The 27,750-nt window shown below is 32.6% G+C and overlaps 1 protein-coding gene across 1 annotated transcript in view; it reads right to left on the bottom strand.

The window, feature by feature from the left end:
* Positions 1-790: 790 nt before the first annotated feature.
* The window catches only part of Apt1 (Acyl-protein thioesterase 1), a 40,439-nt gene continuing 13,479 nt past the window's right edge, over positions 791-27,750 (bottom strand). Inside the window, exon 7 of the mRNA XM_069845993.1 lies at positions 791-26,170. Coding sequence (XP_069702094.1) covers positions 26,120-26,170 — 51 coding nt within the window. The 3' untranslated portion in view covers positions 791-26,119. The remainder of the gene's footprint in view (positions 26,171-27,750) is intronic.

Genomic DNA, 27,750 nt, shown 5'->3' with positions numbered 1-27,750 from the left:
TAGTGTGCTCGAAAAATGCTGCGAGGTGAATTTCCTTGTAATTGTTAATTTGTGCAATTATTCAACAATGAATGGAAGTGAAAACATTATATATTATGGAAAATTTAGAAAACTCAGTTTACAAGAACAGATTATTGCTATATAGAAGGGAAAGCCAACCCCAACACTACCTGGGTCTTACATGTGTGCATGTTGGCTAATTTGTAGCATGTTTCATTCAAGAAGGTGTCATTTCGTCCTGTTACCTTCTTTCCTCCTCTTAAGAAATACGCAGGAGCCGCCACTGGTACAAGCACTGAAGTGCTTTGTTTTCCTGTGCCAGTTTCCTCCCAACATGTTATCTATCATCAATTTTTTAATAACCTAAGCAGTTTAAAGGTATTGCTAAATAAATAATACAATAAAAGTTCCACTGCCTTCATATCACTTGACTAGCACAGATTAATTTCCATAACTTAAGAACTATTAAATAAATATTTTAGCATTAGCAAGAGAAAGAAAACAAATCAATGAATGTCCTATTGCTGAGGAAACCAAATAGCATGGCGATGAATAGAACCAATTTTGAAGGTACTTCATTTCATGTGAGTGCATTTAGTTAATCATGACTCAAATGGGACTTGTCTATAGTAATTTTGGCTTTCATGTTTGATTTGAAAGCTTTAAAAACAATGACAATTTTCATCAGACATTCATCTTTACATATGATTACAATCACAATACCTCATAGCAGTTACTGTGCCTATAACATACATTAAATAAGTAAAAGAAAAAAAAATAACCTCTCATGATAGGAACTCATATTTTTACCTTTATTCCCCATAATGCATACAATATACTCTGTTACGGTACCCGGTACCGGGTAATGATTTGCCTATTGTACATACTATATACATTCTTGGACTTCCGTCTGGATGACAACCATTAACATGTTGTAATAAATAATTATTATATTTCTTTATTTACCTTTCCTGCTCATTATCATCATATAATTATTTTAAATCAGACGTAATAACTGAACAAAATTAGGGTAGACCAGGGTAATTGTAAACAGGGGGTAATGGTAAACAAATGCTACAAAACTGTCAATATAAAAATTTTAATTCGGGGAATTTCGAAATTAACATATTGGCTAACCTACAAAGCAGTTTGACGCCAAATAGGAGTAACTGTTTAGTTGTAAAAACGAATGTTAAGAGTCTACAAAAAAAGTTGAGAAAGAATTTTGCTTCACCTTCATTTTTGGCTTTGTAAGTAAACGTACACTGCTAGTTTTTTTTAAAATATGTTGTTTTGATAAGTAATGTATAGTGGTTAACATTTATTACAATAGTTTTGAGATCTCCCATAACCTCAATTCATTAAATTATGACGGTTTATATTTGCCCCATAGTTTTAATTGCTTGGGGAAGTAATTATAAACATGAATTTGGTATAATTGTAAACATGTTTTACTATAAATACATTTCGTACTTTTCAGTACTGGTAATCAAAATGCCAAGAAATTATATTAGAAAGAGACCCCCAACCAACTACACTGTGGAGGATTTACAGAAGTTTATCACAGATGTGAAAAATGTTAACTACAGTTATTCGTGAAGGTCAGGAGAGGTACTGAGTTCCTATATCCGTCATATATCATAGGTTAAAGGGACGAAAGATACCAGTGACCGAAATTGGAGCTGGAAGGAGTACAGCTCTTTCTTATGAAACAACAAAAAATGTTCAGCGTCTGATAGCCCGTGCAAAAATTGGTGTTTACAGTTACACCCCTCTCAAAGGGGTAAATGTGAACTAGCAATTAAAAGATGAAAAAAGTCAACCTTATTATTTTAACCCCATTTTCAGGGAAAAGAAAGGTCTAAAAATAATACAATTTTTCTTTGTCATGCTTACCGTTACTGAGGATTGTGTAATGTTGAAATATATTTGAAATCAGTGAAAAGTGTTCACAATTACCCTGATCTACCCTAGTATTTCCAAAATATTTCTCTACAATCTTTTGAAATCTACCTATTACCTATAATTTATCATAGAACATCATAAAATATACTCTAAAATACATACATAAAAACTGCAATTTTCTTTTCTCTGTTGAATAATTTAACTGTGCTTACTAGTAAGATCATTTTGTAAAACAGTTTATTGCTATTTTCAGTAGTGTGTTTAAAAGTATTAGTTTTGTTTTGTTTGCTGCTGTAATTTTCAGCTGGTGAAATCTTTATTCTAACAATGACCAAATTTACATAAGCTGTTTACTTAAGAGTGTTTTACTGAAATATCTTCATCACTGTTGTGGTAACACATTGTAGGAACATTCTTATTAAGTTCTACATCAAATGGATTTTGTAGACAGTCCTTTGAATCTTTCTATAAACTTTGAAAATACAGAAATTAATCTTAGAATGTAGGTTTTCATGGCCGACGTTGATAGGATGCGTATTTTCCAGGCTAGAGGGCCGTGGTCTGTCGGTGTTACAACCAAACGTTTCGTCCACTACTCCAGTTCCTGATACACACAGCAGATCTTTCCGCACACGTGTACCACGCCACTGAAGATGTCCACCGGAGTAGTGGACGAAACGTTTGGTTGTAACACCGACAGACCACGGCCCTCTAGCCCGGAAAATACGCATCCTAATACAGAAATTGTTGTAATTGCATGTGAATTGTAAATTTAAAAAATTGGGATAAGATCTTGATTAGGCTATATCGCGAAATATTTTATATTAAATACTAATTTACAGATCATGTAATCAGGAAATTATTTGCATAAATTTCGAGTGATATGAAATGCGCAAGGTGCGAGGAAAATGATGAAAAGATATGACTAGCTGTCATTGAATCATCAGATAATCTGGTAGACTTGCAAATAATTTTTACAACTAATGGTTTAAAATGAAATAAAATCTGTACGTAAGACATGTTGCACTGTAAGTCTCACACATTTTCATTATACAATTTACGACATAACCAATAAATGATCCTTTTTTTTTAATGAAAGTACTGTGTATAAAAAGTATAAATTTAATTAAGGTCTTCAATTTATTTTAAAATATTTGCGAAAATAAACGCACTATCATTTGAACAGTTAATTTTCAATAATAATTAGCCCCCATTATAGTACATATTAACTCGTAAGAATTTACAATTTGATGTAAAAGATAGCTCTTAACTAGGGATATACTGGAACAAACAATCTATGCAATATTGTTGTCAGCGTTTGAAAGACAGTGAAGGGAGAGTAAATACCTACCCTACAGTAATGAAACTTGTTAAATTGCCATTTATGTATAGATGTATGTTACTAGCTGCCTTCTAGGGAGGAGAGGCTAATTTATATATATATATATATATATATATATATATATATATATATATATATATATATATATATATAATTGTAATATTAGAACAGCACTTTATGCAGTGAATATATATCGCAACTGAAGCTAACAAAATAAAATTAGAAGGGAAAACAAAAGAAGCACTTTACATTATTTTCACAGGAAAGGTGGTAAACTAAAGTCTTCCTCTAGCAGCTGTTATAGACTGTCTGGTTATTGTCAAAGACGTGACAATCAATGCAATTGAACTGACATTAAACTATTACATAATATTGTGTAAAATGTAAAGTTCAATTGGATATCAGTGATAAGGAAACTCACGGAAATGAGATGTATGCGCTGCCCCTCCCTGCTGTCTATCTCTTCCACTTCGACAGAGTGATCTCGCCTGCTTGAACCTCTCTGCTCCCCCCCCCCCACTTCCACAGTAACCTTCTGCCCTTATTTTGGTGTGAAATTGGTGTCGGCACTCAATTTTTCGTTTGTTTATGGTACATATGACTCGACTGGAAGAAAACATTACAAATTTTCAAAGCAGTTATAGAAAGTAGTTTTTATTTTTCCATTATACAAGCGAAATCATAGAGTATTCGCATATCGGATTATAGGAAATGATTCCCAACACCTTTCTGATCTTTTTGAATCGTATAATATTATTTTTGACCAAAATGTCACATAGTGGTTTTCGAGGTGCAATGACAGTATGTTTATTAAACAGAAAGAAAATTAACCATCATGAGCAAGAGAGAAAGGAATGTAAGAAAGAGGTTAGAATAGTCTGTGCTTGTGCAATAGGGTCTCCACAATATTGCATCACTCAGCTGAAGACTTCACTTCTAAAATCTACCATGTGGAAAACATATACCAGATGTATTTGGAAAATAAGCCGTGCTTTGTGTATATGTAACAAATTTATTAAATCGTTTTTTATAAATCTTTAAATTAATAACGGACTGCCAATGTAAAAAGTGTTATTTGAGGTGATGTGATTGTTTTTATGTGATAAGTCTTTTGTACCTGTTATTGCTAATTCAATTTAGTTCAGTTAGCATTTGTAATTTTGAGTCTTGGGGTGCTATTCATAGACATTTCGCTAGCCCCGCTACGAGCGTGCTAAACTAGTTCCGACTTTGCCAGAGGAGGGACGAATTATTCATATCGCTAACATTGGTTTATGGATATGAAAAACGTTAGTTTCGATGATCATCCACCGGAAACCAGCGCTAAAAATATCTATGAACACGGCCCTTAGAGTCTGTTTTCACAAGACATTCTTATTTAGTCTATTTTCACAAGACATTCTTATTTAAAAAAAAATCTTACTAATATCCAATGCTGAAAAACAAAAAGTCCACAATCAAAAAAGATAAATTTATAACATTAATGTAATAGAAGGCAAGTAGAGAATCATGTGTAATTTCTGTTGAAGACAGTTGCTGAAGTCACTGGCATGTCTATAAATAGCTGAATCCATTAGTTTCTAGGGTGGCAATATAAGTTTCCGACAATTTTAAACAAATTTGATATTAAATGCCAGAAAAATAAAATCGCAGGTGATTTAATTGAAGTGAATTTATTATATTCATCACATAACTGATACCATAAATAAGGCAGATGTGGATCATGACGAATCCTAATCTTCTCACTGCGAAGAAATGTCCTGAAGTGGCGAAAGCAGTAAAGGCTTCCTTAACACGAGTTTCCAATAGCGTGATTTTATAATTATTTATGCTGGTGATGAGAATGGCTTTGAGTCTAATGCTTAGTTAATGTAGAAATCCAAACAAGCAACTGTAGGATCTCGAACATCACATGGACGAATACAATAATTACAAACAATTAATCCCAAACCTTCCTTCCATATTAATAATTGTTAGGCAATGCATCTTATCACAGTACTTTATTAGAGAAAGTTTCAACGCTAAAAGAAACAAATAGCAATGACTTGTATAAAGAAATATTACTTTTATTATGACATCATAAAACTAATTTTAAATTTGAATAATTTGTTGAGTCGGTATCTGGTACAGTTCCTGGGTAGCTCATTCGATAAAGCGTTGGTGCACTCAGCCAAAGGTCCCGGGTTCGATACAGGCCCCAGAACAATTTTTCTTTTGAAATTATTCAAATCAGCTTCGCAGGGAGCTATACCTCTAAGCCAGATTTGCCAAACTTTAAATTCTTTGATTTATTTGAGAAAACCAAGAATAAAAAGATAGAGTTGACGAAATTTTTTGCAAGCTATAGTCTGCCTTTGTATTGCCTAGGCCTGAATCCAACTAAGAAAATTTCGTCTCAGTCAAAGGTGTTGGTGGCCTTGAGAAACATTTGTTCAGAATTCAGGACATGTTTGCTCTGAGAACAGAAGTTCCAGCAAATGAGCAGATGTCATTGCATAAATATGTAATTGATTTGGAAAAGGATTATGCATTACGGCAGCTGCCGAAAAATTACTTTGTTTGGATCATGACATCGACCACAAAAATCTACAGGAAGATAGCGGTGTTGGTGATTGATGACGACATTGTGTAAAGCAGAAGAAATTTCACAATAATGGAGAATTTGTATGAAATTTATATTACCTCAATGTTTTTTCAACTATAAATGTACATTTCCCTGTTAGATGTCTATTAAATCTTTTTATAAAAGACTAAATTTCACTTTTCTCATAAATGCCGATTAGATAAGGTCAACTTTTGAGTGTTCAGTGCACAGTAATATGCCTCACTCCATTTGCCCAAGCTATAATGTAATCCAGAGCTTCTTACTCTAAAATAATAACAGATCAGTAAACGAGAGATAGTATGGTCATTGTACAGATAAGGGACGAGTTATTACAAGACTTTTTGTTTTTGCACCATGTCAAACATCGTGAAGTCTTAAATATGAATTATTCCAAGTGAAACAGTGATAACAGGCCAACAGAGTAAAGGTTATATTTTAAGGAAATGGTACATAAAATACATCTTTTAAAGATATTTCCTTTGACTTATACATGATTGTCACACTTTTGACTACCTACTATCATATGCATGTTCAAATAATTTCATTATATTAGTGATACTGTCTACAAAACTATATCATTATTTAAAGAACATAAAAATTTATGTGGCTAAAATAATGTAAGAAGTAAAGGGCAAAATGGGTGTGTATATATATCCTGCTGGACGAGTGTGTGTGTCATTTGCCACATTTAGTCCACACCTGTGGAGTAATGGTTAGCACGTCTGGCCGCGAAACCAGGTGGCCCGGGTTCGATTCCCGGTCGGGGCAAGTTACCTGGTTGAGGTTTTTTCCGGGGTTTTCCCTCAACCCAATATGAGCAAATGCTGGGTAACTTTAGGTGCTGGACCCCGGACTCATTTCACCGGCATTATCACCTTCATCTCATTCAGACGCTAAATAACCTAAGCTGTTGATAAAGCGTCGTAAAATAACCTACTGAAAAAAAAAAAGCCACATTTATAAATTTATATTTGATTCTTTGTTTTATGGAGCAAGATTCAGAAAATAATTCAGTATTACAACCTGTACTTTCAAGCACAAACATTTTTCAGCATTTATCAGCATGTCAAACTACTAAAAAATAAGGAGGGGGGGGGGCATGAATTTCCATACTTGGAAACTTAAAATAAATTGAATATACACGAATAAAAGCAAAATGTTAAGACATCCGTATAATGTATTTTAAGTAGTATCATATTACTTACATTTGAAAATAAGCTCATAAAATGAAAACATGATGATAAAATTCAGAATTCGTTTTGTTTCAGAAACCAAATTGTTGTTAAATGTATATGTATGTAATCTTTCAAGTAGAATATTAAACTGAGTTAGTAAATATGAATATGACTAATACTTTAATATCTTAATCATATAGTGGAACTGTTTTTTCAGCAGGAAAAGTAAATAATTATTTTACATTTGTATGCCAAAAGTACTGTTAAATGGAATATCCTTGACTGCATCAGAAACTGTGCATAGTAATACTGCATGTGATCAGTGACAGTACAAAATGCATTTCTGAAAGAATATGGCTCGGATAGTGTTGAAAGTTTTTATGCCTCTACATACTATTATTTTTATTATTCTAGGGTAACTGTACTTGTGTATAATAGAACTGTATCAAATAGCATTCAGATTTTGGTAGATAGCCGAACAATCTCAAATTTTATACTTTATTTTATTAGATATTCCATTTTACATCTAATTTATTTCTATATATATGTACTGGTAGATTAACAGTCTGCTGTAATCTTCCAGACTTTACAATCATTCTTTTATCCAACACATTCACTCTTCTCTCTATTATTTTCTCATTTATTACTTTAAACATAATGTGGCAGAGTGACAAGGCAAATTTTCTGGACATGATGAAGACTTCAGATTTGCACATTCCAAAATAATTGCATTAAGATTATCAGTACTCCTGCTTGAAATAAACATGCCTATCTAATCATAAGTATAAACTGGTAACTACAGTTAAATATCAACAATTCTCACGTGACATGTTACCCTGTAAAATGAGTACTTATTCTGAAGGTTCTACATTATATGAATGAGAATACAGTGTATTTCTTTTTCTCAAAATGGAATGTGAAACAATTTTAGTGATCTCAGAGGACAAGGGAAAACAACAGAACTACATATATCAGTGTTAGATTTTGCCGAAACACTCCTGCAATGTGGGTACAATTAGTCCTAACCTACACTAATTCAAATGAGTTAAGAAATAAAGATATTGAAGACATTGGTTAACACTTTCATGAAGTTACATGTGTTTTGGTACGGAACAACAGAAATAAAATGCTATGCTACATTAAGGTTACCAGACGACCCCATTTTCCGGTAACAGTCCCCAAATTTTGCTTTTTGTCCCCAGACAAACTCCATCTCTGAAATATCCTCGGATATAATCATTTGTCTCCAGATGTCTCCGGATTTTCAGTATTAATTATTATTAATAATCCTTGCAGATTGCTAAATTTGCTAATGCAGCTTTGCCACTTTCTCTTGATGCCATTATCAAAACTGAAGGCGAGGACATAACTGCAGTCAAGTCTTCCTTGATAGGTTGATAGAAAAATTTAACTCCAGGAAAGAAGAGACATATATTCCATCGCCAATTAAGCAAATTTTCGCATCTTTAGAGGAAGTGGTTCTTATTCAACAACAGAATTCTTTGAAATTCATAATCCTACTTGTCTGTGGTGTAACAATCATGATGAAGATCTGAAACACATTCTTCTATACTGTCCATCCATAAACCACAAAAGTAAATTAAAATCATCAATACCAGGTGCAGAAGATACAGCCCTGCAGTATATATTGACTACACCCAAACTCTGGCTACTAGCAACAGGTATCTGTAATGAACACCAATCAAAATACCCCTCATTTCTCGTGAAAAACAACAACTGAATAGACTACAGTGGACATATAGTGGACTTTATGTTGTCAGCAAACAGTTGGATACATTAAGAAGATTGATTGGTTAATTTTGAAATTCATGAAAATATTGTTGGATATTTCGGTGCCTATGTTATTCATTCATAAAATACGTTACTTATTGCTGAGGTCCCCTCTAGAAAAAAAAAATTGAAGAGATAATCGATTATCTTTCTTGGACTATAAATGGACTTGGCCTGAATGAAGAATTTATTTTATACATCTTGATTACACAACTTTTAACACTATATCATTTTGGAAAACGTATTATGTGTCTTTCTCGTATTAAATTTTACATTACCTCGTTAACATGTTTCAGCCTGTTATCGGTCATCTTCAGAACTGGTTATTACTGGTCTTGGCGCCTTTTGTTTGTGTTTCCTGTGGGGGGTGTGTTTGTGTAGTGTAATGTGGAGTCAAAGAGTGTATGTGTTCTAAAATTGAGTTGTGTGTTGAGAATTTCATTTGGATGTGTTTTTGTGTGTGTATATATTTCGTATTGTTCTAGTGTGTTTAGTTTCTGACTTTTTGGTTGAATATGTAGAATTTCTATGTCTGTGTTGATGTCTTTGTAGGTGTGGTTAGCATTTGTGATGTGTTCTGCATATGTGGAAAATTTATTTGGCGAAATTTCTTACTTGAAGAATTAAGTGACTTCAGAGATAACAGCAAAGTGAAAGAAAGAAAGTGCTACTGTTTGCTCAAAATGAAGCTAAAATTTTAAATTTTTCTCTAAGAAAATGATTCCCTGTGCACAACTTTAGAAGTTAACGGAACTATTTCTTTGCCTTGCTGGAAGTAATACTTCAGTGTAGACAGTTTTTTCTTAGATGAAAATGATGCGAACATCCTAAAATTCCAAAATCAGTTTAGAAACTGTTCTAGCCAGGTTTGCCATTTTACTCAACTTTAACATGACCTGTCAGGTATAACCTGCAGAGAAGATTTGCTTAAAAAAAATTCATTCTTCTGAAAAATACCAGTAATGCGTTAACAGAATGAGTATTTTAATTCTTTAAATTGAAAACAATACAAGTGAATGAGAAACTAACAGAAATGTTAAAAGTAAGTTAGTTTTTTCATATGTCGATATCTGGTAACCTTATACTGCATGGGTTATAAACACAGTTAATCAGAAAATGATCAACATATCAGCACAAAGTGTGCTTCTTTTTGGACTATGGATGCAATCTGAACTTCTTGAGTCAAATATCTACTGTCTTCAAGACTTCAATATCCTTGACATTTAAAGTTACAGGAGTGTTGCAATATCAGTCTGGTACACATTTCAAGTAGTACCAGTACTGTGATTTTGACTGGTTAATTATAGAATGCTTCTTCATTTTAAGAAATATATAACAACGAATTGCAGTTATAAAAACTGAATTACCATGAAGAGTTTCTTACTGGCGACAGCAATAGAATATTCTACTTAATGTAGGAACATTTAAACGGGCTACAAAATTTAAAATTAATATTATTTTGTACTTACATATAACAATTCTTGCAATAAAATTTATATTAATGCTATTATGAATGAATTTTACAGCCACCAAACAGCACCTTTATAGTAAGAATTCAGTATGAAGGTGAACATAAACCATTACAATTAAAATGTAAATTTACAACCAAAATATAGGAGTTTGTAATGAAAGAAAAGAAAACTGGAATTAATTTAAAGCTTTTGATTGTAAACCATGTAACACATTTCAATAGTCTCCTTGTTCCACCACCACTCCTGTTCTGAAAATGAAATTAATAAGGTATTCTAAAACTTGGGGACAGTAGCCTCCTTGAAGATGTTTAATCAATACGAAAACTTAATACACTGCTCCATCGATTTAGTAGAATGCATTTGAATCTAAAGAAAGCAGAAAACAATACAATGTGGTCTGTTGTGACGAGAATCCAAGCCCTCACATACTGATAAGACATCATGTCACAAACACTTTCAAGTCTGAGTATTTCTGACAAAGTGAATATTATTCAATGCCTTGAAAACGGCACAAATGTTAAGGATATTACTGGAAAGAGTAAGATAATATTTATTTATTTATATTTTTTCTTTATGTATTTATTTCATTATTTATTCATTCATTCCTTCTTTCCTTCACTCACTCCTTCCTTTCTTTACTTATTTATTAGTTTATTTATTTATTCATTCGTTTATTATTGTATTTTCTTTATATATATTTTTTTTTTCTAGGAAATAAAATTAATTTGTATTAACGTTGTATCAGATTAGCTTTTTATAATGAATTGACAACTCTTAAATACCCATTCCTGTATGATTGATTTTTTACTGTTCATAATATTCCTCGACTTTTTTGTTTTACCTCAGTGATATTCAATCTTGTTTGCTAGTGTACCCCTAAAATATATTTGTATTCCCCAAACTGCATTGCAATTGTATAAGAATTAACAAAAGACGACTGATGTACTAAAAATAAATTGTTATTGATGCAATAATAATAGTAATAATTTACGTAAATTGGTATTCAAGCAAGGAAAAACAAGAGTTGATATTGCTATAATATAATTCAATAATTATCAACAAGTATAATAAAATAACGTGCTGGTTCAAGTCCTCATGAAATTTCGGCCAGTGTATGGGATCGGTGCCCACCTAGCACTTGGGGAGCTATGATAGGCAGCAAAATCTGGTTGCAAAAGCCATCTATAACGGCTGAAAGGATCATCGTGCTAACCACAGAATACTTCCATTCTGGTTGGATGATCGTCCACTTCTACTTTGGCATGTGAATGTGAGGCCAGCAGCCGGCTGGTCAATCTGGACCCTTGAAGGGCTGTGGCGCCATGGATTATTATTATTATTATAAAATAAATATGTCAGCATTTTTACATACGTAATCAGTGGGATGCATACCCCCAGGGGTACACGTATCACAGATTGAATACCACTGCTCTACTAAAAGATGATGCTTGCCAATTGCAGGGAACTTGCGTGTGTTATATCTAAGTAGATGAACATCGACTTTCTACTAAATCTACGGAGTAGTGTATTATGTAAGAAAACCAGAAGAGAACGCAGATTAATTAAATATACGAAGTTGCTTCTTCGTATATGCAATGACTCACTTTAGTTAAAGTCACACAAGACAGACTGTAAAAGAATAATTAATTATATAATTTAGATTCATGACAATAATGTAAAAAATACTTTGTGTCACAGGATATTGCAAATTTTCCTGTTAAGGTTTAGTGTAACATGCAGAGCAATTGGTATTACAAGTAGCATAACATGAATTTTAAACAATATAGGCATACTGCCTTATAAAAATAAGAAAATTGTAAATAAGAGAACTTTATTCAGACAACTGACAGCACATATTAATGATCCCATAAAACATAATCATCTGAAATATTCATTTTTCTGTAATAATTCCTTACTGATAAAACATACAGGTATAAATACTTCTTATACTGGCTCGAATTATGGGATCTTCCTAACTTATTACTAGAGCCCGGATGTTTGGCAAAATGCTTTTTGTACTGGGTATAAGTAAATCATTATTTTCATAGATATAAATGTGATTTGGAGTAAATTGAAGTGATAGGGAAAATTTTTATTTTGCGTTTTTAAGGTGTTTCTTACTAATAAATGCATTTTTTGTGATTTTAAAGCAATATTTCTTGTTTATTTGCAATTTTCTAATTAAATTGTAATGTAATGTGTATGAAATTTAAATATTTGAAATAATGACAAACTTTACTAACAGTAGTAAATAAAGTAATTTATTTCAGTGCTTAATCTGCTAATAATCATGCTTTAATACTATTGGTGTAATATGAATAATGGTCGACAATCTACACTTACAAATAATATAATATTGTCATGTTTTCACGGTACCAACAATCAGCTTTATAATTTTAAATATTAAGCTTGTTTTGATAGAAGTTGTCACGTAGCATTTCCAATTGTTTGCGTTCATCAAATCTTACTTTTACAATTTTGTGCCACATGTGTTTTTTATTGTAGGAAAGAGAAATTTGAGTGAGTAACAGTCAGTTATTGTCGGAGGACAGAAGATAAAAGATCGGTTAGCTAGAATGCCTAAATTCAGTAAACCATTGAAAAGTAAACTTCATGCTTACGTTAGTGAATTTGGTGCCCATGTGTTTTCAACCGATGGAACAGTTTTGTTATGCAAGGTTTGTGGAAAACAGTTAATCACGAAAAAAAGTATTTTATAAGTCAACATGTGTCACCTACGAAGTAAATATGTGAGTTATGTTGATATAATTTAAATTTATTGCTAAAATATATTATGCCTTTTTAAAATTTCTAATGCCTATTTCGAAGATTATTGTGTCTTTTTCGCCTGCTTATTTTAACTGTTATAAATGCTTAAACATCCGGGCTTTACTTATTACATTGCATTAAAATAGTATGATTTACTTCAATTTTGTTATGACTGTTTATAACTGTAAAACACATACATATCACAATCACATGTGAAATTGCAATAGGATTTATCTTAGAAAGAATAAATAAATATCAAAGGATTATAGATACTGGAAAATGTTACATTTGGTGCACAAATCTAAAATTTCAAAAGTACAAATCTTAAACCTTTCTCATGAAATTTCGGCCAGTGTTTGGGACTGGTGCCCACCCAGCATCATAATTAATTTTGGGAGCTGAAATAGGTAGTGAAGCTATTATGGCTCAGGGAATCATTGGGCTAATCACACTATACCCACGTACTAGTTGGACGATCATTCACCTCTGCTGAGGTACGTGGATGTGAGGCCAGCAGCTGGCTGGTCGGTCTTACCCTCTATGGCTCCCAGGATTATAGTTTGCATCAAAGGTCGCTATGTATGTTTCCCTGGATGTAACTGGCTTTACACAAAACCCATTTTGATTCTGAATCATGTTTGACGTATTTTATTCTTTCAACTATGGAATCTGTATTTTTTTTTTCCAAGGTTGAGGATATTTTGTAGTATGATGCTTCGTATATTGGCTAGTTCGATACCTGTATTTGCCATTGTTACTTTTTCATTAGAGAAAATGTGATAGTGCAAAAACCAATTTACAGATTTTACATATTTTCAGCATTGTGATAGCAAAAAACAAGTTTTGGGCATATCATCTGTGCGCAACGACTTCTTCAGAACTATTGGTCAAATTTTGTTCACATTCAGTATAGGACGTTATAGGAATTATGGTTGGGGGCTAGAGGCACAATCCCACGGGAGTCCTTAGAAGTCTTCCGAAAATTAAAAGTTCCTGACATCACTCTGGACATGATATCCTCCACTGCACTGAAGTCATCGATTTTCATAATTAATCATTTATATTCTTTATAAAATGTAATTTGTCTTGTAGCCTAAATTGTTTGTTGCATTTTCAATAAATTTTTCAATGATAGCCTACCTATCTAGGGTTTCTATTAAAGCAAAACTTGAATTAAATATAAATATTCTTTTAGAATTGATTAGAAGGCCGATTATTAAACCCTAGTTGGGACGGCTATCAAATATCTATATCTACTAAGCATGATGAGCATGAAATAGGTACCGTAAAGTGGGGTGACTTTGAACAGTAATTTAGCACCTTTCTAAATTAAATGCTGTACCCAATTGCGAAAAAACTGAACTAATTTATTGACAACTTAAACAGTTTTTTCGCAATTGGGTACCGCATTTAATTTAGAAAGGCGCTAAATTACTGTTCAAAGTCACCTCAGCTTTCAAAGTCACCCCACTTTACGGTATAACAATTTTTAGTAAAAAAAATGAATAGATCTTTATTTGAAAGCAAAAACACAAAATTATGTTTTATTATTATTTTGTTTCTTATGTAAGATGAAAAAAAATTAAGTGAGCAACCTAGTGTATCCCCAGAGTTCTATTAATGTTTCGGTGCAATTATTCTGTGCAGAATAATTTTTTTTTCATTAGGACTAGATTAGGTATGAAAGACCTGGAGATTCCATTGCTAAGGGAAATTTCCATTTGGTTGTAAACAGGGCTGGGCAGTATTTGAAATACATTTATTTAAAATTTGAAAGAATTTTCGAAAGTATTTCGTATTTGTTATTTTTTCTTGTATTCTCTATATACATATTTATATTTAAGTTTTGACTCTGTGGGATTTGAACTTTCTTGCTCTGGCTACAAAAGAGTTGCCGCACTAATTATCATCCATTTTTATGCATATTTCCGGTTCTGTTTCTACAATGAACTGAACCCAATAGTGTGCTGCAACCTGCCAAAGTTTTTAAGATGGTCTTTCCTGTTGAGTTTATGTTCCTTTGCACCTGTAGGAAGGCTGTTATCTTTTGCAGGATTTATACATTCATCAATAATGCAAACTTTACCTGATAAACTTTTTGAGAATTTTTTTTTTTTTTTTAAGGGAACAGTAATTATCAAAATTAGGATAATTTAACTGCTGGTAATGTTACTAGTATAAGGAACTTGTTAACGAAAAAATACTTTACTATTTTTTTTTCAATAATCCAGCAGCTGTACAGAGTGAACTGTAAGTAATGTCATTAATTTCAGGGGGCTATTCTTTGAGATATTTCAAAGAAAAAAGTTCAATACAATTTTACTCGTTTTTGCTTCCTTTCCGAGATAAAAATTGCTTTTTATGACACATTTCACAGCGTGTTTAGGGAAAACCATTGATTTAATTCCCAATATACTCAGTCCATTTAATAGAGCAATGTATTATTGTAATAAATTATTGAAATAATTTTAGTTTTGTCTTTTAAATGAAGGGTTCAGAGCCATAGTGGGCCAAGCGCCATTTATTAAAAATGGAGAAAGCAAGGGTTAAAGTTAAGTGAATACCATAGTTTAATGAATATTGACATATCATTTAGTTTTAATGTGTATACTTTATATTACTTGCTATATGTTTCCATTGAATTATGGTAATAACTTCATTTTAACCCTTGTTTTCTACGGTTTTAGTAAATGGCGCTTGGCCCACTAAAGGTTTGAACCCTTCAAATATGCAGAAATTTGATCCGAACAAGCGAAAAGTTACATTTATTGGAATCAAATTTCTGCACATTTAAAAGACAAAACTAAAATCCTTCAGTAATATATTATCATAATACACTGTTCTCTTAAATTTCCTGAGCATATTGCGAATTCAATCAATGTCTTTCCCAAAACTAGCTATGAAATGTTTCATGTAAAATAATTTTTATCTCGAAAAAGAAGCAAAACAAGCAAAATTGTATTAAACTTTTATGTTTGAAATATCACAAAGAATAACCCCCTAAAATTATAGACGTTACTTATGGTTCAATCTGTATTTTTTATGTTGATATTTCAGATTTTCAGTAACTATATAAAAGCAATATTGTCTCACAGAAACTTCAAACATTTTATTTTACCTGTTCTAGAAGATCGCACAAATTGTACAATAATAATATCTAATATGTATCTAATTCATAGTTTTTATTGGTCACAAACAGAATAATCTAAATCAGAATGTAGAGCATTACTTGAATAATGTTATAAGATTCCTGATACCAGCAGGAATATATTTTATGAATTATGATACGTAGTTAAATAGAGTGTTAAACTATAATTGAAATATTTTGAGCTCTGAAACTAATGCTCATATTAAATGATATATCTTATCGAGTATTTTAAATACAAATGTATTTTGAGTAAGTTATTTGAAATAGAAATGCATTTGGTGAAATTTTTTAAAGTATTTTGTACTGTATTTAAAATACTTGGAGGTCAGTATTTTGCTCAGTCATGGCTGTAAAAGCACTTGCTACACGTGGATGAACCACTGAAAGAACATCTGAAAGGCTTAGAGGAATTTGCTCAGGTCTTATAAAAACTAGCAATATACTTTTGTAAAAAATTAATGACCTATATTTATTTAAACTGTACAGACCTAGTGGTTACCGAGCAAGCACATATGTTACAACTGAAACTTGGAAAATTCAGGTGGCCCAGATTTTGTTTCTGGGTCTGTACAATTTATAAATCAAGTCAAATGCCTTTGGGATTATTAAGAATGACCTTTATGTGTTCTTCTAATTTTGTTCCATACTAAATGATTTCATTTAGATACAGTACGTGTTTTGAATAACAGTTAGAGAAAATAAAGTATAGATTGTGATGTCATTCACATTATAAAGGAACTGAATTGCCGTGAAACTCATAAAATGTATAATGAAAAATACGTTTTTGTGACACTCATTTTTTTGTGTTGAATTGAATTCTATGAGAATGAAATGAATATAAAAATCGTCACAATTACACTCTTCATATGTTACAGCAGAATTTTATGTAGGCTAGATCCTTTCTCACAATTGAAGAGTTCAGAACCATAGTGGGCCAAGCGCCATTTACTAAAACGTAGAAAACAAGGGGTTAAAATGAAGTTATTATCATAATTCAATGGAAACATATATCAAGTAATATAAAGTATGCACATTAAAACTAAATGATATATCAATCTTCATTAAACTATGGTATTCACTTAACTTCAACCCTTGCTTTCTCCGTTTTTAATAAATGGCACTTGGCCCACTATGGCTCTGAACCCTTCAATTCTTCTCATGCTTATTCATGTACAAAAACAATCTAGTAATTCTATTCGAAAATGAAACTTCTACAAACACAAAATTTACACCCTGTGGCATTAGAGGCAGTGTGCTATGTGTTGTGTTCTCTAGTTTATTTGAAGATACATTTTAAAAACTAAAAGCAATGTTATGTAAAATCCCATATTCTCTTTTAATAATTTAATTTTTATATGACGAGAGTAGATCGAGTTCCATGAAGAAACACACTGAAATATATTAAATGCTCGGACACTTCGGCTATTAGGTATTTCATACTTCAGAGCGCATACAATACAGTACAATATGAGTAATGTGTCAGAAGAGTTTAAAAAATATATTTTTGCTTACTGAAGGACTCCTTGGAAGGAATGGTGAACAGGAAAAAAGTTCGAGGCAGATGAAATCAGATGATGGACAACATTAAGATACATAAATTGTAAAGCGAAAAGAATGATTTTCGAAAGTATGTTCAACAAGAAGAATGATTTTCGAAAATATGTTCAACAAGAAATGAGCAGAAGCATGTGCACCTTCAAATTTTTCAAATTACAAGTAATTAAACTAAGGTTTAAACATAATTTCGTTACAAGGAAGAGAGTTATTTATAATGTACCCATGTAAAAAAGAATGCAACACTGTACCAGTGCAAATAACCCAGAACAAGTGCAAGACAAGGGCCATCACTGTTATTCCAAAACCTTTGTAAATCCATTGACCACTTAAATCGAGGTTTTGGGCTTAACAGTTCTAAAATATTTATCCTCAATGGTTTATGATGGGTTGGATCACTGGCTGAGAAGAAACTGCCTACTGAAGGATGCACCTGAAGAAATGATGAATGGGAGAAGAGTTCAGGGCAGAAGATATTAGATGATAGACGACATTAAGGTATATTGATCATATTCAGAGACAAAGAGGAAGGCAGAAAATAGGAAACACTGGAGAATGCTGGGTTTGTAGTTAAGGACATGTCCTTGGACAGAAAACTGTGAATGAATGAATGAATGGTTTATGAACGCTTATAGAAGAATGAACAACATATTTTCTACAAATGACAAAATACAAAACCATGTACACACATTGGAATGATAGCATATCTGTTAATACAAAATCTCGCATAGTTATGTTTGGTTATACGATTTTTTGGTGCTTTATTCTTTTAACACAAAATCTGATAAATGGTCAGTGCGAGATATTGGTAGTTATATTTTATGAAAGCACCTGCTTATGCTTATGTTTTGTTGTTACTGAAATATGTTTTCTGGAGTTACGAGATTTTAAATCCCTGTGGGTGAAACTGAGCTAAAAAACTTCTTGTGAATCACAGAATCACGTGGGAGGGTATGTACCAACTTCATTCTCATCATATGTATCACTGTGAGACCCTACTCTTGCAGTGACAAATTTATTTACATTCTAATCATACAAAGTCTTCAGATAAAAATTAGAAAATATGGCCATTTTAAATATATTAGAATTTGATTTAATTGAACGTTCAAGGATGTCAAAAACGAGAATTCCCAAAACTGTTTATAATTATAAGCCAAATGGATTAAAAACAAGGGGACGATTGATAAATAAGTGAAATTACCAATTATTTCAGATGTCTTGTGATGTTGGAACAGGCCGTAAGTTCTAATCCAGGTGGGAAATGACAGTGGGAGTGACTGAATTTATAGGATCTATAAATATTGAAAATAAATTCAAAACAATTTTCATTATTATGCCAAATTGGGAGTAAATGTTCGATCATTATTTCACTTTTTTCTCTGGAATGAAGCATGATACAGTAGAATCCCAATTATCCGTCACTCATTACCCTGATCGGCAGATTATCCAACTGTCTTTCTCCTGCTTCTTTTATTTCTGCAGAAAAAATGTTAAGCACTGTATAAATCTATCACTTTGTGGTGGCAATCCGTTGTTTGGGAGTACAGTAGGTATTGGATTGAGTGACACATGCACTGTAATTGTAAGCAAAGTTAGCCTGTTAGAATCAGAGAGTAATAAAAATCCTGTTTACACACAAGATAAATACTGTTCCTCAATATTATAGGATGATAAAATAGGTGGAAGTAAACTTTTTTTCACCACATGATTATACGCAATGCTTGGATCTCCTTATCTCAACTGATTCTGAGAAACAACAAACACCTCACAGCAACAAGGACATAAAAGAACTGCCACTACAAAGTGAAACATCTATACATTAAGATGATTTTCAATGATCCAGATCTTGGTAGTTACACCATTTTCTTTCTTGCTTCCCAATATAGACTAGTTATATCTTGTGCACTTTGTCTTTATGTAGGGCACTGCACCGAAGTAAGAACATTATGTTATTACATATTTTTTTCTACAGTGGGTTATTACAAGTCTTTACCATTACACGTTATGTAGAAGGAAAGCCGCTCCTGCTGCTAGCAAGAGAAACAGTTACTTGTAGGAGGGGGTGTTTCTTCCAACTTTAAAATTGTCACTACCTGCTTTAAAAAAAATGAACCCAAGAACTTCCACACAATTAGAAACTCGTCCTACTGTTTGAGTGGCTTTACTGTATAATAACTTCTATGCAAAATGTCTTCTATGAGTGTCAAAAGAAAACATGTTGTACTAAGTATCGAAGAAAAAAAAAAGTGCAAATAATTGAGCGGTTTGGGAAAGGATAAAATGCGCCTATTTCACTTCAGAATAAGAGATTGATGTTACAACTGTGGGCGATTTAATAAAAAGTTAAGTTAAATTTAAAATGCTACACATTACTGTACTTCTCTGTTTACTAGTTATAACCAGCATAGTATTTAGGGTTGCCAACTTTTTTTTAAGAAAATACGGGAGACTAAGGAATCGACAAAATTTAACATAGAAAATAGAGAAATTATTCGATTCAGTTACTAAAAAACAACTTTAATTACACTTTGGCAGCTAGGCTTAAATTAAGAGTATTTTGAGATAGAGTTTGTCTCGCGCAATAGTTGAATTAAACTACAGTTTGCAGCTCTGATTTGATTAGATGTGTCATGCTCTTGTTTCGAACATCTGTCCAATTATTGTTCTTGAAATAAAACATCCTCTTTGTATGAGCATTACTACTTGATATGCTTAGAACAAAACTCGCCAGTTTTTCCAAATTTATAACATCAACTTGGTTTGATTTTAAATGGGTGAGCACGAACACATTACTGGTAAGTATTACCTTCTAAAAAGGCTGCACATTTTAATGTATGCGCTGAACAACAGAGTTCATCATATAAATCATCATTCACAACAAAATCAAATGTTTAGAATAAAAATTTTTATATTACGCAAAAATAAGGGAGAAAAATGCTCGAATGCTTGTATTGTGTGTAATTAAGTTACCATTGCCACCGGGTGTTTGCCCACTTGCAATGTAAATAAATATATACATATAAGTAGGGGGCGGATGTTGATGACCTAAAAATCTACTTAAAATGATCATTAAAATGCCCTTAAACTAATGGAAAAATGACATAAAATTAAAAGAAAATGACATTTAAATATTATTCACCGTAGCTACTTGCACCACAACTTCTTAAAAATTAGTCACCTTGTTTCAATGACTGCCCTGCAAATCTCTGAGAGAGTAGGCAACTTCCTGGAATTTAGCCTAGGTAAAGGAAAAGAACATGCAACAAAATGAAGGTTTTAAGGGAAAACTATAAATTTTAATGAGGGCTTACAATGTGTTTCAATTAGGGGTGGTCCATGTCAGTGTCTTCATTATCTGTCTCATCCTTCCGTGCTTCTCTTTTGTTACCAGATCTTCCAGATGAAGGAGTGTGAATGACAAAACAAATTGTGGGCACAGCATGCATTCTTGCAATCTTTGTGTTAAAAATACTGTCTACTACAGTAGACATCCCATCCGAACCATGTTGAGGACACAACGTCCTGTCCAGGACATGGTGAAAGTTTCCCCCCTTCCAAACATAAATTCTAAAGACACCCTTGTACTGACAAAAGATCAGTAGCGGTCAAAGCCCTCACTTAAACTAAGTGCTGTCAAGCATTTTATATTACTTCTGTTGTGTGAAGTGAAGCCTTCAGTTGAATGTGGGATGGACTTTAGAGTCCATTCCAAACTACAAAACTCAAACTTCACTGTTATTCACTTATTCAGTAGGTAATTACTACTGACCTATTTGCTTAGAAAAAGATTTACCTGACCTATCGGTAAAGAAGAAAGTAAAATGCATTTCAAATTATCTAAAAGTTCTTCAAAGTATTAAAAATGACCAATAAATGCCGAAAAAAAAATATAAAAATTACCTATTAATTCAAAAATGTCAAAAAATGTAATATAAGAAATTTTTTTTTTACGTTGATATTAACATAGAAAGGATTTCTATATTAATAGGCATCGTTCTAATGTGAAAAATAAGAAGATGACTTTTCATCAACATCCACCCCCTACATATAAGAGAAGAATAATACGGGAGCCGAGAGTCTGTTAAAAATTAAGGGCAAATACGGGAGATCCCGGAGAGTTGGCAATCCTAATAGTATTGCATAGTGTGGTATGTAATATGAAGATGTCAGTGGTTACAGTATGGCAGAAGTTTGAAATTACGAAACTATAAATGCTTATGAAAATCCTTTATGGTGCGGATTATTCGATTTTTTTTTTTTTTTTTTTGATTAACAGTCCAGTCCATTCCCTTCATTACTATGGATAAAAGAGGTTCTACTGTAATATGAAACAATCAGTTGGTTGTACATCACAGATTCTCGTCATTTCTTAAGATATAAAGAGTGTATTTGCTTGTATGCATGCGTAAGAGGCAAGGAGAAAGCGAGGAGGAGAAAGAAGTGCTGGAGTAGGCACTACCACGTATCATTTTGAATTTAAAGTAGTGGAAGGTAATAGGTGTACAGTACATTCTTTAAGTTAGCATTAAAATAATTTACTCTAGCAAGAAAGTGCTAAGATAAGGACGTCTTCGCCATATTTCTGTATACTTCAAAAAGATTCCTAAAAGTAATTACACGCAAGTTACATTCAATTTCGAAACAAGTTTTATTTAAAGTATAATGTTCCCATTTACCAGAAACATGAAGTCTGCAAAATTACGATTAAGAAACAATGTGTTTGACCCAAATATTTTGTCAGGTATGAAGCTCATAAAATACGCTCGATATTAAGTATTGCTTTGTTCAGAAAAACCAACAAGGAGAGGACACGCTCTGTATATCACCGAATGAAATAAGATTGTGTGAGATGAAAGTACAAGAAGTACCGTTTAAAGTCATACCTGGTATGGGTGGCCAATGACCCCTCGTTTTGGAAATATTGGCTATTGTTTGTGACATACTTCTGTTAGGTGCCTAATAGGGGAGCATTACACTGTGTAAAAGCGTAGCTCATATGGTTGGGTGCTGAGTTGTCACCCAGGCGACCTAGGTTCGAATCACAACTGGTCCTATATATTTTTTTTCTTTTAATAATGTATTTAACGCTTCATCATGTTTTAAACAATTTACTAATTAACTAACATTGTATTGTAAAGGATAAACAAGGAAATATTGCTCACGTAGGCAGGTCAATGGTGTCTGTTCTGTTTCTATTCCAATTCATTTTGTACATGATTCATTATGATAAATGTCATAAAAACACACAAAACATACATATTTCCTGCACCAAGCACAGCAAATGAAAGAAGGTTGTCCACAGTCACACACATTTTTCCGCACTTTTGCTGCGAAACAGACATTCTCCACATTCACAAACACTTCTCGTTCGTTTATTAATTTTGATCCATACCAGCATATTTCAACATGGCTTTGAATGTAGGAGCTGACAACTGAAAGTGAATTAAGGAGTGAATTTTGAGGGCATCCTCCCTTGAAGCAATTTGTCGTCCAGTTTGTAAAAGGAAAGAGCTATTTTGCAAATATTTGATAAAAGTCGTCACCTGTCTAAAAAAAAATAAACATCGCAGGACTGGCATAATCCAGTACATTTGGGTGAAATCACTTTAAGGTTGCACGTTACTTCATTTTCTTCATTTATAAATATTTTATCATGCAAAGAAGGGTTTACCTGCCCTTCCCACGAGTCCAGAATTAGAAGAAATGGCTGCTCTTTCACATATGTCTTTATTACTTTCTCCAGGTATTGCTTATGGAGTTGAGATATCAGCTTTCCTGACGAACGTGTTACACATATATTTCCAAATTTAAAAGTGAGTTCATCTACTTGACGTTGCACTCTTGGGCCAAATTGTCCTTCTGGTTATAATAATAAAAATAATAATAATAATAATAATAATAATAATAATAATAATAATAATATCATCAAGTTTTAAAAAATGAGAAGCCATTAGAATTCGAATGGGGGTTGCCTGGATGACAACTCAGCATCCAACCATATGAGCTACACTGTTACATAGTCTAATGCTTCCCTATTGGGCACCTAATGGAAGTATGTCACAAACAGTAGTCAATATTTCCAAAACGAGGGGTCATTGGCCGCCCATACCAGGTATGACTTTAAACAGTACTTCTTGTACTTTCATCTCACACAATCTTATTTAATTCGGTGATATATAGAGCGTTTCCTCTCCTGGTAAGAGAAATATTTTGAATATATAATTATTTCAAATGTCTTAAAAGTAAAATATTTTATTTTATTGCTAATAAATAAAATACCATTAAACATAGCAGGCATTGTCACATTTTATATTACAGTACCTAACAACAGGCCACTCAATTTACAGACAGTGTCATATGTTGAATATTTACCAGAATTAAATTTCCGACATGTACAGTCAGTAAACATAACAGTTTTTTGTGTACATTCATCTGTGATTCTTTAACAAAGTTTCAAATACTAATGAAAATTTTTCAACTTTCTTTGCACTGCATATTCTGATTACTCAGTTCATATACCTGAAGATGCTTTAAAACATATTACTTACTCTATATTACATGCTCTAACCCAGGGGTGGAAAAATCCAAGGATGTGTGATATATATATAAATTATTTTTTAAGCTATAGTCAGTCTACAACTCCATTAGCAATATTTATTGTTATTAGTAGCTCGATGGATGGCATAGAACGGGAGATTTGGAACACATGAACAATACGGGGAAAGAAGTGAAACTTACCATTAAGTTAAAATATTTTTTAATGCATTGACTTCTCAAGTATTTTTTGTGATGGCCAATAAAATGAAACTTCAATTAACATAAAGCTAATACCAGATATACGATAATTGTTGTTGGTTTTTTGTGGTTACAGAAGATGGCATGGCATGTCAGTATTTAATATTAGGTATATCAATTACACCAATGAAGAAAAGTAACTTCTTGTTTTGTTTTTTTTTTTATAATACCTTAATATAAATAAAAGTTTCCGGAGAACTACATTATTCTCATCAAAAATATATATTTTCTAATATACACATCATATCAATATCGCAAACAATCAAAATTTAAATAAGAAGAATAAATATTAAAAAACCTAAAAACTGACAAAATTAATTTGTCAAATTAATGATGTAATGAACAATTAATTTTTACAAACTTCGTGTTGTGTAAAAACATTTATAACATATACAAAGACATCCAAGTACGCATGTCTTTATTTCCCTCCCCCTCCCAAAAAAAACAACCTAAAATGAAATAACTACAGTATACTGTATTCATGATCAAAGAAGAAAAATTTAAGTGTTCTGTATTGTTTTCAGTCATATTTTTCCTAGGTATAAACAACAAAGAGACACCATTCTCGACTAGACGGATGAAGATTGTACCATTTAAACACTCTTAAATAACATACACTAAATGTTTTCTGGCACTCAATATTAGACAATTTTCCACCCCTGAACAACTATCACTACTTCCTGTTTCTTATCATTTATACAAATTATGCACATTTTGACTAATTTAATGTGCCAGAAATTTCACATTCATTTTATATAGTACTGGAAGAGATGACAGTTTTGAAATCTGCAAGCACTTAAAAAATTAGAGGTGTTTCCTATGACATACCAATTTCTTTTAAATAACCACTGATTACACTATTACTAAGATAAAAGCAATGCTACTAAATGCAAATACGGAAGAACAAATTAATATTAAATATGTGCTGGTACACAGAATGTACCAAAAACACTACATATTCATGGCAAACAACAGACTCTACTCAGAAACACAGTTCTCTTGTGCTGCCATTCTTTCATTTGCTATTATTGTTTTGTACAAATTTACTCAGAACCATTCACTATCACACCCAATTCACTCATTTAGTTAGTGGAAAGGCAACTTCCAAACGAAACTACTCTAGCCAAAAATTGTTTTTCTTACATGTATGGTGCCAAACAGTAACTTACCTATGCCTTTTGGAAGAAAAAAATATATATAGGCTATACTCTATGTATTTAATTCATTGTTATTATTGTATGACTTTATTATTATTATACAAGAGTTTATTAATTGCATTTTTAAAAATTGGTATGTTTCTTTATTATTTTGCTTGGTTCGGTTTGTGAGACGAAATAACATTTAAAGATTTTTAATTTGTAATATAGGGAAGAGGGGGAAGGGGATTGGAGGATAAAAGGCCAGCTTTTCTTTTCTCAAAATTATGGACAGGAATTCCCGAGTCTTATAAGTGAGCTGTTCAAAAAGGTGCTACCAGACGTCTTGCCATCTGTTGTTTTGTCAGCAGCATTCGTCAGTCCACCATTCCATGTTAACAACTTGGAGTTGAAAATATTGCGTCACCTACTCTGGAGGAATAACTTTATCGAGAAATGTCTTTAGATCTCTCATTTCCTGGAAAGAAAAGGCGTTAAACCATTAAGATGAAGTCCACACACTATAGAACTGAAACCAATAGGCCTATATGGGCTATTCCATCTCAAATCGACCGAAATATAGAGAAAATTGACCTTGCAATTTTTAAATACAATGAAATTTTTTCTGTCCGTAGACAACTGTGATACAATGCTTTGTGGAAAGTTTGAGGCATCAGCACTTCATAGTGTTTAAATTAAAAATATTTTAATTTATCGTATTTTCATAAAATTAGCAACTTTAAACTGTTGTGGCTCCGAAACCCTTTCACACAATGATCAAAATCATGGTTTATTTTGATGCTGAAAAGTTCAAGTTTCGACATGTAAACAGTTTTTCTTACTTTTTATGGAAATGGAGAAATTTAGATTTTTCTTAATTAAGACACCTTTGCCCACGAAAAAATATTTTTAAAATATATGGTTAGATTCCGCATTGAAAGTACAAATAAACACGTTAATAAGGAGGTATTGAAAAATCAAATGAAGAAAATAAATAGTACGCGCGTGAGCTAACCAGTTGACTGTGAGGCGGGAGCTAGCCTAGGCAAGCAAGGCCAGGAGACAAAAAACATGTGATGTTTCGTCTAGTAGCGCATAGCTGGGCTAGCTTTATCACAAGTTTTCATAAACACAGGAGTAAAATGACGCCCAGCGCTCGCTTATCTTCATCTCTCGGCCAGTCCGTGCTGTGTTGTGCCTTTCAAGTCTAGGCGTGTGAAAATAATTTATTTAATACCCCGAAAACTTATTGCCGTGACACTAAGCAAACAATGTCGAATCCCTCTTAATAATGCAAGGTTTTTTCTCAATATTTTTTTACATTTTTACAAATGGGCTAAAAGCCTAAAACTAAGTAAAATCAGATTATCTGTCTCTCTGTATACAATTAAAATAAGGATTACTTCTTATCATAACCTACCAAATGTCAGCTTCAAAATGAACTCTCGTTCAATGTTCTGCAGTAAATGGTTCCAGAGTTCTGAGCACTAAAAGAGGCTTGTTTTTCTAAAATACGCTAAATTTGTCGCTCAACAATACGAAAACTGTTTGACTTTCGATAGTATATTTTTGCAAATGCACTCTCCTCAGCACCTTGTATAAATAGGGAAAAAATTAGAGTATAAAAAATGTGAGGTTTTTTACTGATCGATTTCATATGGAATAGCCCATATACAGTATAATATATTCGGAAGGCACATAGCTATGCCCAAGCCATTGTTACTATGCACTAGATATTTGTTATTTGCGTTGGCAGCCCTTCCCATGAAAAAATTAAAGAACACTGCATGGTAGCCTGCCGAACCGATCAGAACATAACATTTTCTATCAGCTGCTGCTGCTATGTGGAGCACTGCTGTGTTGGTTTGTTACATATTGTGTTTCATAGTGTTACTAACAGTAGGTTATTACGCTGTGGAACGGAGTGCGTATGAAATGCAAGGTGTCGATAAGCTGATAAGCTACCGGCGAATGCTGCGCAAGCCGGGGAGTGGAGTCCCGCAGTACAATAATCTCCCTGTACCACGTGCGTAATTTGTGTGTTAGTGTTAAAAAGCT

This window comes from Periplaneta americana, chromosome 14, assembly GCF_040183065.1.
Source record: "Periplaneta americana isolate PAMFEO1 chromosome 14, P.americana_PAMFEO1_priV1, whole genome shotgun sequence".
Lineage (NCBI taxonomy): Eukaryota > Metazoa > Arthropoda > Insecta > Blattodea > Blattidae > Periplaneta > Periplaneta americana.
The sequence above is the reverse complement of the archived record's forward strand: the minus strand, read 5'-3'. Positions and strand labels throughout refer to the sequence as shown.